General features: G+C 37.2%; 1 protein-coding gene across 2 annotated transcripts in view; it reads left to right on the top strand.

Moving 5' to 3' along the window:
- LOC129899748 (uncharacterized) overlaps positions 1–17,790 on the top strand; it is a 37,317-nt gene extending 19,527 nt beyond the window's left edge. Inside the window, exons 11-14 of one of the 2 annotated variants that reach the window (XM_055974793.1) lie at positions 16,241–16,348; positions 16,591–16,656; positions 16,739–16,950; positions 17,438–17,790. In XM_055974793.1, coding sequence (XP_055830768.1) covers positions 16,241–16,348; positions 16,591–16,656; positions 16,739–16,950; positions 17,438–17,527 — 476 coding nt within the window. In that variant the 3' untranslated portion in view covers positions 17,528–17,790. The remainder of the gene's footprint in view (positions 1–16,240; positions 16,349–16,590; positions 16,657–16,738; positions 16,951–17,437) is intronic. The other variant, XM_055974832.1, reaches the window with a different exon arrangement.
- Positions 17,791–18,440: the final 650 nt, after the last annotated feature.

Here is an 18,440-nt window from a genome sequence, read left to right as displayed (position 1 = left end):
TTAAAATATAAAATATAATTGTTGTTATGCATTTCAAGTTCTACTTATACACTAATTAGTGTATATATTGAAAGTTTCTCAATAAATTGCAGGAATTATTGTGAGGTATGATTGATTAAACTCATGAGAAATATATATTCTTATTATGCTAATAGTTTGAAATTCAAGGGTATCTGTTTTGATTTCTTATTTTATACATGTTTTCTAATTTATATTGCAATCAAATGTTTTTTTAAATGTACACATAAATTTATAACTATAAATATATATTATGCAAATATATGATATGGGATACACGTGCAACGTACGTCTCCGAATACTAGTAGAAGAAATAAGAGAATTGGGCCTGATGAAGCGGCCCACCATTCCACTCTTCCGAAGAAAACAACTTTGGTGAACGAAAGGGAAAAAATGGGCCCAACTCTTTCGGCCCAGCTCATTTCAAGTCAGCTGCCCGAAGAGAATTCTCTCTTTTATCCGATCCAATTGCTGTGGAACTTGAGGCCAACTTAATTACCTCCTCCACGATTTCACCTCAGACAGTGGAGAACGTAACTGAGCAGGGGATACTGGTAAGAGAGTAACAAAAACAACAATGTGAACTATTTTAGATACCTTCTAAATTCCCTGGCTACAGGAGAACACATGCATGCAAGAAGACAGTCCTCAGAGTACTGAAGCTATCAACACCAGTTTGACTCCTTTTGATGAAGCTGTGCCCTTGAACCAACTCAGCCCAGAAGGAGACGACCCAGAGTTTGATGTTCCAATCTGGATCCATCAAAACATCAACAAACTGGCCAAGGAATTTGGAGTAGACATCAAGGGGTATAAGGAGGAAGCTTTATCATTATTCATGAAGATTGACGGTATGAGGAAAAATAACACTAGTGAGGGGGTGAACAACAGTAAATTGACACCAGCAATCAAAAGGTCTAAAGAACTGAAAGACTTAAGAGTGTGGGAGCAATTTCAGAAGCAATGGTACAAGAACTAGAGAGGGATACAATGTTCCAAGTGTCCAATGACAGTAAAGATAATCTCATGAAATGTGAGAGGCCTCAACCAGGCAAACAAGTGATGTGTTATCAAGAATTTAATCCATGGATGGAAAATAGATGTGTATTGCTTTCAAGAAACTAAGATTAAGGGGGATATTAGTAACATTGTAAAAGATTTGTGGGCTAACATAGGGGTAAAGTTTTGTCAACTTGAAGCTAGTTGGACCAGAGTGGCATTTTATACTATGGGATGGGAAGGTCTGGAATGGAGTCATTAGTATTATAGGAGCCTATTCATATCTTGCTAGTTTACAGGCAAGAACTAAGGTTTCATCTGGCTCCTCATGGGTTTATGCTCCTAATAATAGAGAAGAAAGAGAAGACGTCTGGTGGGAGGTTGGATCAGCTAGAGGTCTGTTAAATGGTCCCTAGGTGGTTTGTGGAGACTTCAACACAATTATGTATCCTTCTGAGAAGAAGAACTGCTCCAGAATAACAAAAGCAATGAATGATTTTTCTGAATTCATTATGGACCTGAATTTGTTGGACCCTCAACTAGCTGGTGGCAAGTATACTTGGAGGAAAGGGGACAAACATGATATTGCTGCTAGATTAGAGAGATTCCTAGTGTCTAATGAATGGGATGAAGGATTCAAGAACACAAAACCATCAATTCTACTGAGTGTGCTTAGCACTGTAATGATATAGTGGTGGAATACTATTTGTCGTATTCGAGTCTTTGTGCTTAGCACAATCATAATATAAATTGGTTAAAACATGTAAGTAGCTATTCCTGTGGATCACATTACATTAACCTCTTTGGGATCAATTCTTATTCATAGACATAGCATTATCAAATTGGGTATCATTTTGGCGTTCATGACATTAGATATTTTCATAAGAGATGTATGAACTTGACATGGAGGCATGGTAATCATATAACAATGGAAGCAATAACTAAGAAATACAAGTCATGAATGATGCATATCATGGAGAACTTATAGCATTTCATGGAAGATGGATTACATAGGCTCATAAGATGGGAAAATGTCGAATGAACAGTCACTTCATAACGAGGAAGGAGAGAGTTTAGCCTTACATAGCTCAATCCCTAACATTACACTTACTACAATGGAACAATTCTCCCTTAAGGCCTTTATCTACAAGAACAATGTTAATGGAACTAATATTAGCAACAATACTTCAAGCCCGAGCCAGCTAGGCAATTAATTGAACACTCGAAGAGCATTGGTCTCTCGAGCCATCGAACAATTATGTTTCACCATACCCGACCTTCCACCTTGCTAAAAACACCTCACAAACCTCCTACGAGGCCAACCAAGTAATTCCCCAAACACCATAATGTTCCTAGACAGTCCTTGCGCCCATCATGTATCTCATGCAATGGTCACACTTGGACTCTTGGCTACCTCCTTGCTAACAACATCTCACAAACCTACTACAAGACCAACCGAGTGATTCCCAAACATCATAATGCTCCAAGACAATCCTTGTACCCCTCATGTATCTCATGCAATAGTCATGACTTCCGATTCGTGGCTTCCGCTCACCATCCCACAGCTCTTGAACCCAAAACATGCTTAGGATGCTAATATTCTAAAGATATAACACCTGAGCCTAACTCAATCCAAAAGCTAGTTCATGAGGGGAGGATTGTCAAAATCCATATAAGCAGACCACCAATCCATTCCCCAACCAATGTTGGACTTTTACCCACTCTAACACCCTCTTCACGCTCAAGCCAAACTGGATCGTGGATCGAGAGACCAAACGGGGATGGACCTAGCTCTGATACCATGTAAAGATAGGACATTTGGGCCTAACTCAACCCCAAAAGCTAGCTCATGAGGGGAAGATTGCCCAAGTTCATATAAGTAGACATCTAGTCCATTCCCCAACCAATGTGGGACTTTTACCCACTCTTAACAAATATAAGCTCACACATGTACACTGTTCGAGAAAGTGTCGGCTTCAACGCTTAAAACGGTAAAGCCAAGCAAAGCGTCTCTTTCTCGCTGCAACTACCTAAAGTGACCTCAAAGAAGAAAAGTGTCCGCTTCAATGGAGGAAGCATGAAGTGCAAAAAAATGTCTCTTTTGTTGTAAACCTTTCAAAAATTTGATTTTTTAAATTAAAAGTACAAGTCAGGACATTACCTGGAGTCCTTGACATTTGGATTTAAACACAATTCTGTTGCTTCTTGACTTTAGGTAATAGATCGATCCTTCCTCCTTTTGTTCTTATAGATTGTAAATGACGTCACAAGATCAAAAAGAAAGGCCCGACTTGGATGTATACACAGAAAGTTAGCCATACCGGCAAGACTTATTTTTTTTGAGGATAGTAACAGTATTCTCTATATTCACAGGTATACTACATCCCAAATATGTAGTTCCCCCTATCAGCTCTATTTCTTACAAATAATCTAAAACATCCAAGATATCTTCTGCTTGGACTAAAATATTTTGTTTGCACCAAAAATAATACAATGCTAGACAGTTCATCTCGAAACTCTGAAATTCATTCCGCTTGTCTTCAAAGCACCACTGGTTTCTTTCTTTTCATATTGTCCATCATATGCATGCTGGGACAATCTTCCATCTCTCCTCCTTTGTTGTTGCATTACCATCACTATTCCAGCTGTTAAGGACTCCTCTGATGTTCCCTGGCTTTAACCCAATTTATCTTCCTCAAGCTGATGAACATCCTCCAAAGTTGTTCTGTCCATTTGCAATGCAAGAAAACATGGCTAATTGTCTTCTCTTGTTCCCCACATAAGAACATCTTGAACATAGTTGAAAATTCCTTTTGTTCAGATTGTCATGTGTCAGTACTGATTTCTTAGCTAGTAGCCATATGAAGCAGTTCACTTTGTATGGAAACTTGATATTCCATATCTTCCATGGCTAATTTTCCTCCTTATGATTTTATGTATTCAGTTCTCTGTAAGCTGAGTTGACAGTGAAAGTACCTTGTCTTTCTTTCTTCCATACCATGGTATCCCTTTCTTCAGGTAGATTGTTGAAATTGGCCATTATGGTGTAAAAAGTTGCTACTCTATCCACTTCTCAATCATTCAAATTTCTCCTAAAATTTAGGTTCCATCCTTGTCCAGTCCACATCTCTACAACTGTGGCCTGTTGAGAGATACACAGACTGTGGAGATCTGGAAATTGATGTTGCAATGGTGCATCCCCTATCCAGTTATCATTCCAAAAGGAAATCTTTTGGCCATTTCCAACTTTATAGCTGATTCTTCTCTTCAATAGAGGCCATAGATTTCTGATAGCCCTCCAAACTGTGCAATTGTATGGTATGGAGACCATGTTTGTTGTCCAGTTGTCTTCTATCCCATATTTGGCAGTGATAACTTCCTTCCATAACATGTTATCATTTGTTCCAAATTTCCACAGCCATTTCATCATTAGGCTCTAATTTTGTGCTTTCATATTTCCCACTGTCAATTCCTCCCATTTAACTAGGTGAAATTTGTTCGTCTTCAGTGCCCTGCCAAAAGAAATCTCTTCTAATTTTGTCAATTCTGTCTATCACATTTGCTGGTACTGGGAAGATAGACATCATGTGTGCAGGTAGTGCATCTAATACACTGTTTGCCAAGGTGAGTCTTCCTCCTCTAGAAAGATATTTACTCTTCCAATTTGTCAATTTCTTTTCATATTTCTCTAATACACCATTCCATATCCCTTTGGAATTGCTTTTTGCCCCAGAGGCATGTCGAGGTATGTAGTTGGGAGATTCCCCACCATCCCTCCTAGGTTTGTAGCCAGGCTTTCCAGTTCCAAAACTTCATTTATGGGATAAATGAAGCTTTTTCCAATTGATATGCAAACCTGACACAGCTTCAAAGATAATGAAGATAGCCCTTAGAATCAAAATATGTTCTTCCACTGCATCACAAAAAACTAGGGTGTCGTCTGCATGTTTCAAATGAGTAATCACCAAGCTGTTTACATCCCAAGTTTGGAAGCCTCTGATCCATCCCTTCACCTTAGCTGTGTGTAGTAAGCTGCTCATACCCTCCATTGCCAGGATAAACAAGAAAGGGGACAGGGGATCGCCCTTCCCCAATCCTTTATGAGAAGGAAAAAAAGCCATTTGGTGTTCTGTTTATCATGACTGAGAATTTCACTGTACTAATACAATGTTTAATCTACTTGATCCATCTAGCTCCAAACCCCATTTTCCCCATCATTTGAATTAGGAAGCCCCAATTTAGATGATCATATGCTTTCTGGATATTTAGTTTGCATAGAATACCTGGTAGCTTACTCCTTTGTCTTGACTCCATACACTCATTTGCAATTAGGATGGCATCCATGATTTGTCTCCCCTTTATGAATGCCATCTGTTGTCTGTCCACCAGTCTATGGATAACCTTTTTCAAACTTTCAGCCAAAAGCTTAGCAATAATCTTATAAACTTCCCCAATCAAGCTAATAGGTTTGTAATCATTTAGCTCAATTGCTCCAGTCTTCTTAGGAATTATAGCCACAAAGGTAGCATTGAAACTTTTTTCAAAAAAACCTTCCTTATGGAAGTTTTGCACAACAGCTACCAGGTCATGCTTGATGACCGACAAGACTTATATTCTATGTCTGTTTTATAACAAGATCACAAATGGGGGAATTTGTCACAAACCCAACTTGGATGTTTATATAGATGTTAGTGATACCGACAAGACTTACATTCAATGTCTGTTTTGTAACAAGATCACTAAAGGGGGAATTTATCGTCACAAACATCATCTCATTGGTAGTAATCCAAAGTTATTACTTGTCAAAGTTGCCCAACTCATGTGAAGGAATCTTCTTGTTCTTCTTCTTCTTTCAATTAATTTAGTTGAATATTATTCTTTTGCTCTTAAAGATTGTAAATGACGTCACAAGATCAAAAGCAAGACCCGACTTGGATACAACAACAACAACAACAACAACAAGCGCAGTATAGTCCCACCATGTGGGGTCTGGGGAGGGTAGAGTGTACGCAGACCTAACCTCCACCTTGAAAGGTAGGGCGGCTGTTTCCGAAGACCCGACTTGGATGTATACACAAAAAGTTAGCGATACCGATAAGACTTATTCAATGTCTATTTTGTAGCTAGATCACAGAAGGGGGAATCTATCGTCATAAGCATCATCTCATAGATGGTAATCCAAACGTTACTACTTGTCAAAGTTGCCCAGCTCATGTGAAGGAAGAACTAAAGTTTATGTTTTAGTTTTGATATTGTTTGTATAATGGAGATTTGTGCTAGCTACTTATTAGTATCTGAATTGAACAGTTGCTTATATATATTGTTGTATTGGAAAAATTATTTTGGTCTTTCTTTAAAATTTGTGCTTCACTTCAGTGAAGTGAGAGCTTCTCTTCACGCTTCGTGCTTTTAGTGAAGCAGGGCCTTGTCACCTTTTTCCGTTTTACGCTCCCCTGAACACTGTGCATGAAGGTAGGAAGAAGCGCTTACCTCAATTGAAGATAACTCCAACCTCTTCACATGAACCCTTTTGTAGAAAACCCTTGATTTAGCTAGAATTCGAAGGGGAATCGTTGTTAGAAATGCTTAATTGTTGAAGAAATATCCATGGAAGACATTAGAAATCAATGACCTTGAGTGGGGATGAGTGGAGAGTGAAAGGGGAGCAGCTGAAGTTGAGTGAAGTGAGAAAAATGATTTTGGAAGTCAAACTTCGTGTATTTATAGAGTCTGCCAGATTCAACATGCAGTTCCCATGTCGGCCACATCCTGAATTCCCCCGAAGCCTGCCTGTGACATGTAGGCCGTATAGTCAACATATGGACCTTATGTGGCCTCGCAAACCAAGACCCTCATTTTCTTTCCTTCCATGTATGGTGGACATACAAACCATATGTCACAAATGTTGTCCATAAGTGACCTTCTGTATCCCATTCCAGTAGCTCAAATTTTGGATACATTTTGGGCTCCAACATATGGTACAATATGCAGATTACAAGTCATTTATGCAGTCCATATGTGAGCCCACATCTGGACACCTGAAACCCACCAAATTTAGCCTTTAAAAAGTAGCATCTACGGTACACCAGGTACAACTTCTGGCTCGTATCTCGAATATGCAGCATGTATGTTGAGTCCACATCTCAATAATTGAAGCTCAAAATCCCAACTTCACATGTGGTTGAACATGCGGATCACATGTTACATTATATGGCCACATCTTAGGTTGTATCTTGGCGCAATCTCATTAAACTTGTTTTTTTTGAGAATTGCATTAATAATTCGGGTAATAGTCGAGGAATTAGTAAGAAATCATTAGGAGGGACTTACCTTGATATGGAAGGATGAGGAGAGCATAGAAAAATCGCCCAAAGTCGTGTAGAAGTGAAACAAAATTGAAATTTCCGAAAATCTCGTATTTATAGACCTGCCGACATGCGATAGACAGAGGCTACATTCGCCTGCATGTCGACTCCCAAAATTTTTTCCCTTCCAACAGGTGGGTTCCGTATTCCAAATTATAGAAACCTAACATTTTTCCCGAATTCCGGACATCAACATATGACACAACATGAGGACAGTATGTCCAACATGTGGTCATATGTTGGTCTCGTAAATCAAACTTTACAGACTTGAATTCCTATTTTCAGGCTTCAACAACGGTACAATATGCGGACCGTATGTCCAACATGTGGTCCCTATGTTGATTCATACATTGAGTTCAGGGCTTGGTTGTTCACCTAATTTTGGCTCCAACATACGATACAACACGCGGACCGTATGTCCAACATACGGGTCGTATGTTGCTTCGCATCTTATCAATTGTAAATTAAATTTCCAACATTCTTAGACCTCACATCAATTTCAACATGCGGTTCGTATGTCGATTTTGGGGTCCATATGTCCACAACATCTCGACCCAGATTTCTAAGTTTTTTCCTCCCTATTCTTTTCAACTCTAATCTTTTGTACACCCCGTACATTTTGAATCTTGACTTTATACATGTGCACATTTTAAATCTCTGGGGTTCGGGTCTAATCTCCTGCTTTGAGTGAGTTCAATTCTACGGGGTGTAACACCCTCAATGAGAGGTACTGCTTTTCCATTTAACGACCTTTTTTCACATTTCTCTAATATTCTATCCAATTTAAATAGACTGTTAGAGTTTGTTTTAGCCCCAGTACTAAGCCAAGATATTTGTAGGATGAGAGCCAATGCTATAACCATTATTTCTACCAAAATCTAGATGTTGGGAACCTAGTTGACCTAAGTTTCTCGGATTCTTCACTTGCGGTGCCACAACTGTGTCGACAAGACGTGGGTGTGGGATCCGTACCCATCAGGTCAACTAATTTTGGGTACTTTGCTAAGTTTGAGGGAGAAATTTTGGACAGATTCAATGATTTCTGTAATCAAAACAAAAACTAAGGTGAAATTGAAGAAAATGGAATACCTTGAATATTTAAATTTCTTTAGTCACTCCCTTTCCTTTTATCTCCTTCTAGGATTCTTTTTTTGACAATGATCTGCTTCCGGGATTCTCCTCATGATCAAGATATTGTCCTCAAGTTTTCCACATAATATCTCATAATTTAGGTTTTATAACTCTATTTTTAGATAGTTGAATTATTTTTATCCGAATCCCTGCACCCGTATCCATACATGGATCCGTATCCCCAAATCTTAAATTTAGATCATAGATGATCGGACCTCTAGATCCGCACTCGTATTGGACAAGCGCACCCGAGTCCGAGCAACTTAGTAGTTGACTGCATACAACTGACTTTTGAGGTAATTAGCATGCAGCCTAGACACGGCCTCAATATCAGTGGAATAACTTTTTGATAATTGTATAACATCTTGGTACTGAAAAGGTTACACAAACTGAACTTTTCCAGATTACATGACAAAAGACTAACAAATCCAGAAAGTCTTGACATATCAGTAGCAAAAGATCCACTATTCAAAACAATAAATTCTGGAAACATTTAAATTTTATGACAGTTTTACATTCCTTCTTCCCATCAAAACAACTTTCCTTCCTTTCTAGCCATATTTTCCATGCTCAAGGGAACTGGTCCTCCAAAGCTTCTTTTGCCTCCTGTCAATTCTCTCTGTTTGCCAAATATTTAGTAAATTTCTAAAACGTGATGTGACTGCCCAATACTCCAAAAACATAAAAATAAAGGCCAAACCTGCTGACAAAAGCTTCAATGAAGTATCAGATAATCCACTGATTCCATTGGATTCTCACAGAGAAAACACCTGCTGCAAAGAATCATCCTTTCTTTTGCAGCCTGTTCTGTGTTGAGCACGCTCCATGGGCAGCAAGCTAGTCAAAGGAAGCAACTTCAGTTGGTGCTTTTGTCTTCCTTTCCATTTTCCAAAGCCATTCTTTTTAATTTCCACTGTAAGTTCCTAAAACATGTCATAGCATGTCTTACCAGTGAATGCTCCATCTCTTTACTTGCCATATACCATTGGGAGTCTTCCTTGCAATCATCCAATGTTACATTCTGCATTCTCTGCAAAACAGAGGCAGTTTCTGCCATTTCGTAGTTATTAAGCCTTCTTCCAATTGAAAGTTCCATCCTGAATCAGAAATACTCTGCCATTAGACAATCTTTATCTCTTACAAGATTGAGTTAGGAAGGAACAATGTCCTTAGGTAGCCCTTCTTCACACCATTTATCTGTCCATGGCTTAATTTTTCTCCCATTTCCTACATTTAGAATTTTTCTCAGATAAAGGATGGTAGACTTTTTTTTTAGATATCTAGGATCTTGTAAATATAATATAGCATGATTTACTCCCTATAATTATGTATTTAATTTTCTTTCTTTTCTTAGAACATGTGCACATAGCTATTTAAACCCCAATGACTTGAGCGAATATTTAAGCTGAGTCTCTCTCAATTCCTTCTTCCTTTTTCGGTTTCTCTCATGGTATAAGAACAATAGTGAGAAAATTACTCGCTACACATCTTACTAGCAAAGTCTGAGAAGAAAAGAACCTCGGTGATATTTTTCAGTGGATGTCCTCATCAACTCTCATTTCTGTTCCTATTGTGCAAAAACCAACACCACCGCGAAGTCCACCATGGTCTGGCAACCCAAGTCAACCTCTCTGGCAGATAACTTCACACGCGCCAGAAGATCTCTGATTCTTTCGGCAAGATCCACTCATGCGCCAGCTTAATAGGCTTTCTAGAAATTTTCCTGCAAGATTTATTTTTCTAGGGTGATCATCTACCTATTCCGACTTGACCCATCCATTTGTTGTTGGATTTTAGTAGCTGGCATGTACAATCAACTTTCCAGCTTTTGTTCTTTGTTGCAGCATTGATCTTGCACTGTTGACTGTTTCAGAGTCTTAACAAGCCTGGGACTGTTGTCAGATTCACATTGTGTTTTTTTTCCGGGCAGATTTTGGCAGTTTTCGTGCAAGTTTAACACTTTCCTGGCAACTTCAATTATTCTTCTAGTTTCTGCGTGCTTTCTGGTAATCTTTATATAGAACAGTACTGATCACCCTTTTTTTGGCGAGTTTTGTGGCAAAGTTGGTATAGTTTCGTAAGCTATACTCGTTGGACATCCTACTTGTCTATTTCTTTAGGTTTTCCTGTGAGTAAGCAGGGAGTTTAAGAGAAAATTCAACTTGATTATTCCCTCAAGCCATTGGGGTTTAAATAGCTAAGCGTACAAATTCTAAGAAAGGAAATAGAATCAATAATACATAGTTACAGGTGTAAATCAAACTGTTTATATTTATAAGATCCTAAAATATTTATGAGATTCAAACACTATTCGTCACGCTGGAGCATATAAATCATATGTACCAAGCTTGTTACAAATGTAGTTGATGCAAGAACCCAAGGGACTTGGTGAAAATATCTGCAATCTGATAATTTGACTTCATCAGTGAAAAAAAAGTCGCAGGAGACATTGTTTCAAAACTCTTGAAGTGACAATCCATCTCAATTTCTTTAGTTCTCTCATGAAACACATGATTTATGCAATATGAAGACTATCTTGGTTATCACACACATGTTTCATATGACTGATTTCTATAAAATTTAATTCTCTTAACAATTGTTTGATCCAAATTAGTTCGCAAGTTGCCACAACCATTTCTCGGTATTCAACTTCTGCGCTGGATCGAACAACCACATTGTTTTCTTGCTTTTCCAAAACAACAAATTACCTCCTACCAGAACACAATATCCAGACTAATTATCAGAAGGTAATCTTGTCCAATCAACATCCTTGTATCCAACAATCTGCTCTGAACTCAATTCTCAAAAATGATCCTTTGCCCGATGCTTATTTTCTTTATGGAAAAATACAAACAACTGCATCCCAGTGACTATCACACAGAGAGTTCATAAATTAGCTTAAAATACTCATAGGAAAGGCAATGTCAGGTTAAGTCACTGTGAAATAGTTCAACTTACCAACCAGGCGCCTATACCTTCCAGGATCACTTAGGACTCATCCTGTCGTGGTAGAAGTCTAATATTCAGATCCATAATAGGTCTACCGACTGTCATACTTGCCTTCTCAAGGATGTCTAAGGCATACTTACACCGTGAGATGACAATTCCTAATTTGGACTGCCGACCTCAATTCCTAGGAAATACTTCAATCTGCCTAGGTCCTTCGTCTGTAATGTTGAACGATATGTTGCTTCAATTTACTTGTACCATATTCATTATTGCCTGTGATGACTTATATCAACATAAATGTCCAAATAAATGCACAAATTATGAATAATATGTCGATGGAATACAAAATGATCGACCTCATTGCGAGTCATACCAAACTCCTGAATGGTTGTGCTGAACTTACCAAACCATGCTCGAGGAGACTGTCTCAAATCATATAGGGACAGACGCAACCAATATACAACACCACTTGACTCCCCCTGGCCAACAAAACCAGGAAGTTACTCCATATATACTTCTTCCTTTAAGATCATCATGGAGAAAAACATTCTTAATGTCCACCAGGTAAAGAAACATATGGGGAATAATAGCCAGGATAAAAAAAGACGGACAAATGTTATAGTTAAGCTGCCAGGAGCTACCTTAATCTCTGAATCTACATTTAAGATCATATGGTGTTGTGATAATTGACAAATCTTGTACAAGTGACAGTCTATGTATAAGGGATAAATCTCTTAAAGGAAATGGTACAACAGGAACTGCTGAGGACTGTTTTGGAAGGCAACAAGGGCGAGAGGTGAGGCACTCGCTTTTTGAAGTGAGGTGCCAATTAGTACCAAAAAATTAAAATATTTTATTGAATATATTAATAACCAAAATCTCAAGAACAATAACATATTAGCAAATATTTCAATTCAAAAACTAAAAGTAGATGGTAGATACTAAAAGTCTAGAACTTGACTGACTCAATAATTCACAAGACAACAAGATCGAAAAAAACTGGACAGATTAGCAGAAAATAGAAAACAGAGGACAAAAATAGGGGGAAGAAGATATTGTGCTAGAAGAAAGAAAAAGAAAGAGCTGGAAACAGAGGAGAAAGAAAAAGAAGAAAGAAGTAAAGAGGAAAAAGAATCTGCCAGTGCCTAGTTGGCAGAAACAGAGGAGAAAGAAGAAAAATGAAGAAATAAGCAGAAGAAAGGAGAAGAAACATACCTTTGCGCACAACTGAAGTCTGAAACCAAAGATGGAGAACTCAGTCAAACTCAGTCGCGTAGTTGACTGAAAAGGGGTTTGAAAAACCCTAAAATTACATTTTAAGTTTTTAAAGTTGCGGTCATTTTCTTAGTCCTTTTTCTTTTTATAGAAGGCACGCCTCCATGCTCCCCTCGCCTCAATGCCTTCGATTCGCTTGTTTCATATCTCTCGCCTCACAGCAGAAAGACGACACATGGACGCCTTGCCTCTAGCCTAAGGTGAGGGCCTTTGATAACACTGGCTGAAGTAGTAATCCTTTAGACTAAGAATTGAAGAACTGGAGACTTATTGAAAAAAGATGTTCCACACAGACTTGGAGAATCGGTATTAAGACTTCATTCAATTCTACAAGGAGTTGGAGTTCAAAGTTATGAAAACATTACCATAAATTGAACATATGGAATTACTTTGAATTAGGAGAAATTGGTTGTATACGCTTGAAGATGAAATCCAAGTCAAACAAGGATTTTTTTTGGGAAGTCTTGGTTAAATTTGTAGAACTACAAGCGGCTATTTACTCATAAAATACAACAGGAAACAAGCTTTGGAGCTTAACCACAACCAAAGAGAGACGTAAGAGTGAGTGCAAAGTCTACAAAAGAGTCTCGAAGAGGAATCAATTGCTACAACGTGAGAACCTATTCCTGTCAAGATATATTCATATTGTTTTTGAGTTGTAATTGTTAGATTCTTGTGGTTCCAAAATAAGATCTTGATTACATTCTTAGTTAATTGTAGTAGTTGTTTTGTATTGTAAAAGGACTTCTTTGACTGGGTAGAGTCATTGAAGAGCTACGAGAAAAAGCCAACAATGAGAGAATTGTTTAGTGTAGAGGTAGGGACGGTTGGGAACAGTTCCTTAGGTGTACAAGGGAGGTTGTAACCTTAAATTGCTCGAGTTCAGTGAAGAGTTTTGGGGAAATCTGACTAGAGGTAGGTTGTGGTTTTTTCCTCCCTTGAGCAAGGAATTTTCCACGTGAAAATACTTGTGTTGATTTACGTATCCCGTAATTGACCTCGTTGCATAATTGCTCAAAGAATCTGGTTCTTAGAGACAATAGGTCGCAACAAAATAACAGTTGGTATCGGAACATGTACTTATTGAAAGGCTAACACCTTGAAAGTCCTCACTATGGATGCAATGCAACTTCAGGAGTTCAAGAAGGATAATCAACAAGGCCACAATGTTTTAATGGTGAATACAATGGATGGAGGAAAATAATAATACAAGACTTTATCATTGGAGAGGATCTAGAGCTATGAGATATTATCCAAGAAGGTCCAAAGATCCTCATGACCACTGATGACAAAGGAAAGAAACTGGTCCCCAATGAAAGAGAAAAATATACTGATGAGTATGCCAAGGCTATCCAAAATAATGCCTTAAAAAAGTATCTTATTTGTGGCATTGGACCTTCTGAAAACAACAAAATATCCAACAGTAAAACTGCCAAAGAATTGTGGGATGCCTTGCAAACCACACATGAGTGGACAAATCAAGAAGTCCAAGATTGCCTTGTTAAACAAGAAATATGAGCTATAAGATGAATGAAGGAGGATTCCTTCCTGAGATGTTCAATATATTCACAGATAGCACCAATGAATTGAACTCACTTGCAGAGGTTATTTCTTCAATGAGAGGTTAGTTTCATTGATAATTTTTGAAGATGTACTTGAATTTTCTTAATGAAATATCGCTATGATACCATGTGAGAAATAAAAGAGAAAAGTACTATTGAATTGTGTTGATTATATTATTACATTGAGCCCTATAGACTCTACATCATAATCTTTTTCTATGTTGGAGACTATATACAATACTATTCCTATTCTAACAAAATTAATGTCAACACTTCTTTCCAAAACTACCAAACAAAATAAGGAAAGAAGTAGCACATGTATTTCCATCCAATACACATGCCTCTTTTACCAAGAAACATGCCCTTCATAGGTGTCAATTTGGGGTGTTTTGTGGGCCCCAGTCCTCTTGATCTTGTAGTTGGACCATGAATTATATGTAGCACTTAGCCAACTCTTCTTCACAAGTCTCGAGCTCTATGTTCACAATAAGCATTTTCTTGAACTCCCATTGAAGCCCAACAACTTTGGCTTTTATGTCCTTAGGTTGAGATCTTGTGAGTGGCCTTCTTGGTGGTTCGGTTCCGTAGCTTCATCCTTGTCCATGGAGTTATCAGTTTCTAGATGTTAGTCCACCACTTTCGATCAGTTTAACTCGATGTTTTAGGAACATGATATGATAGATGCAGAGGTCCACCCATAAAATAAAAATAGGATGATTGAGATGGAGAAGCGTTACTAGAATGTTATACTTTAGGAAGATACTTACCAAAAGACAAGTTATATAAAACAATTGTAAGACCAATAACATTATATGAGAGTGAATATTGGGCCTTTAAGGTCCAATGTATCCACAAGATGATGTTGCAAAAATATAAATTTTAAGGTAAGTGTGATTAGAAATGATCACATACAAGTAAAGTAACTGACTGAACATGAAATGATAGAGGGTCATTTGATGTGGTTTGGTCATGTTTTATGTAGATCTGTGGATACCCCGATCTGCTGTGATATCGGAATGATCAAATGTGTTAAAAAAGGGAGACAAGATAGCTCTAAAATAACATAGATGTTGTCACGAAAGACCTACAACAAAAGAAAGTTGACTCGAAAAACCTACATTATCTTAAAATCATTGCAAATTTAGCGAATTTGAACCCAATGGAAGAAAAAGATTCATATAGGCATTATCAACTAATCAGGTTTAAGTCTTAGAGCCCGTTTGGATGGGCTTAAAAAAAGTAACTTTTATGTATGAAGTGGTTTTAGAACTTTGAAGTGTTGAAAGTTATTTTTATAAATAAGCAGTTGAGTGTTTGGATAAAAGTGCTTATGATGTGAATTTTAGGAATAAAAGAATAAAAAAAGGTAGTTTGGGAATTTAGTTAAAATATAAGGGATATAAAAGTAATTTCTATGGTCAAAGAAAATGACTTTAAGCACTTTGGAAAAAAAAAATTAGGAATCCTAACTTTTCATTTTTTACTGACTTTAAGAACTTTATGGCTTAAAGTCAGCATTAGACAACTTAAAGCCAATCCAAACGGGCTCTTAGTCATGCTGGTAAACTTACATTAGGTCCAACTTCTAAGAGTTTTTTTTAATCTTGTTACATATTTGTATGTCTTTGGAAAATATAGAGAACCTGTTAGAGAACCTTAATTTGAATGGAATGGGTCCAGAAGGAGCAATATTGAAAATGAGGATTTATATAGCCAAGACCAACTAGCTTTGGATCGAAGGCTAGTAGTTGTTGCTGTGAACTACCTGTCTGCCTTACTGGGTCATGACTGTCGTCATCGTTTTGATGCTTGGGTGTCGAAGATAGTGTTCTAATTCCAATTTTCTTTTAGTCAATGCTTAAAATTTGTAGCAGTCCACATGTCTCTTGAGTGTGGAACCAAGGATTACTGCTTACTTGCTTTCTATTAATTTCTTCGCAGGAAAAATCCGAAGTTGGTATTGGTTCTCTGAGTATGCATTGATGGTCTACAGCATGTCTAGGAATAGATTCTGTGAGAGAATTGGCAGACAACATAAAAGCAATCATGGTAATGCATCACCATTATTACTTTTGCAAGGAAAAAACTTTTGGTAGTGGTCCATCTGTTTGAACTCTTGTTCTCCACTCTTTTATTTCTCATCCAAGGTCACCTTGCAGGACATGTTTCCATTTTCACTGTTGGTAACATCAGATATAGTCATGATCAGAGTATCTTTTACTGATTAATTAGATAGATTCTGTGCATTGATATGCTGTTTTTTTAATGTTCCCCCTTGCATATGGTGTCAGTTATATACGTAGTCGATCTGCAAAGGGGTGTTTATTATCAGAAGTGCCACGATCCTGATTGCAAAGGTAAATGATGGTCTTGTTTCATTCATCAGTTGAACTTTTTGGCTAAAGAATGATGACTTGTAGCCTTTAATGATGTTAAAAGGCTATCGATCTCCGTTGCGACCTGTCCCTGATAATGTTATACCTCATTCATCCATTTCCCTCAATCTGCCTGGACATAATTTGGACGAGGAGCAGCCAACTGTAACCAGTGACAAAAGCATTTTCAGCAGCTGCAAGAAAGAATGGTGGCTTGAAGCCATAAGGATTGCAGACAGCATTGAGAACATACAGAAAGCATTGGATCTTACTGAGGTTGTTTATCTTCACTACAACTTCTTATGAATATTTTTCAAATATACTTGATTTGTTTTTGTAATAGTAGCCAACCCACACAAGTAACTTTTCATCATATGCTTAGATATCTTATGAATCTCAGATCTTGGGGAAAATTGATGTGATAGGATCTAAATGAGCAAAACCCAAACTTTAGGTGATACTGAAGCTCAGTAGCTGAGCAATAAAGGGTTAGGTATTTTCTCCCGTTCAGTTTTAGTTCCCTTTTACTTCGTTTTTGTTTTTGTAAATAGACAATAGTGCAGTTTAGTTGTTCGCGGATCGTTAGTTGTTTGCCTGTGTTAGAACAGAAAACAGATGCAACTGTTGGATTGGCTGGTTAAAATGGGCCTCTAGTGGAATAAAAGTGATGTACAAGTACATTGTTACTGAAACAATAATTTCTCTTCCTCTGTAACGTGAACTAGATGAATCTGACTAGCTTCTTTATTTTTGTTACTAAAAGCAGGACGGAACATGTGAAGAAGATGAGTGGTGGATGGCTGTTGAAAGGACTGCATACCAGACAGAGCTATCGTACTACGGAAAAACCTAGCCATTTCAGCCCTGGCAAAATGCTCAACTTGTAAATATAGCCAGGTCCAGCTAGTTGGTGTTACTGGTTTTCCCAACCACATCACACATTGTGTTTGTCCTGTTAATTGATGACTTCTCAGTTTTGTCTACTATGCTGCAAACCAGTGCATGGCGGATCCAATTTTATACATTTATATTTATCAGTGTTCACGGTTTGGATAAAAATCGATTAAGTAAATCAACTTTATTTTGGTTTGGTTTTACATTTTTTTTAAAAACGGTGATCTTTGATTTGATTTTGGCTTTGTTCAAAAAAATTGAAGAAATAACCGAATCAAATTGAACCATTTATTATATAAATATTTGATATAACAATATGAATTTGGTTTATAACAATATACAAATTTATATTTATTAATTTTTAGAAAATATTTAAAAACTTGATATACAATATAATACACTTAATATTCAATATTATATAAAATTATAAAAATATATTTATATACCATATATAATAATATGCAATTTTATCACTATTATATAAAAAACTGAGTTCATCTTCTATGAATTCAAGAATGAAATTCATTCAAAAACACTTTAAAAACTACACTAAATCACCAAAATTTCAGATTTATGCTCCTCAATATGTAATCAATCTTTTGCAACAATCCTTGTTACATCATTTTTTTCCATCTTAGGTCGAGTCAAATCCTCCCCAAGGTCCATAACTATCAATTCTAAGGTATAGAAATCAAATAATTAGATTAGGAAAATAAATTACTTACCTTTACGAAGAATCTTGGTGGAAAATCGATGAAAATTTGCTCAAATTGCCTCTGTTCTCCCCCAAAACATTCTTGAGTAAGAATGAATATTTTTGGGGAGGTTTCTGCATTTACAGCGACTTATCTCACTATAGCAACGCTGCTGTA

The sequence above is a fragment of the Solanum dulcamara genome, chromosome 1, assembly GCF_947179165.1.
Source record: "Solanum dulcamara chromosome 1, daSolDulc1.2, whole genome shotgun sequence".
In the NCBI taxonomy this organism is placed as follows: domain Eukaryota; kingdom Viridiplantae; phylum Streptophyta; class Magnoliopsida; order Solanales; family Solanaceae; genus Solanum; species Solanum dulcamara.
The sequence above is the reverse complement of the archived record's forward strand: the minus strand, read 5'-3'. Positions and strand labels throughout refer to the sequence as shown.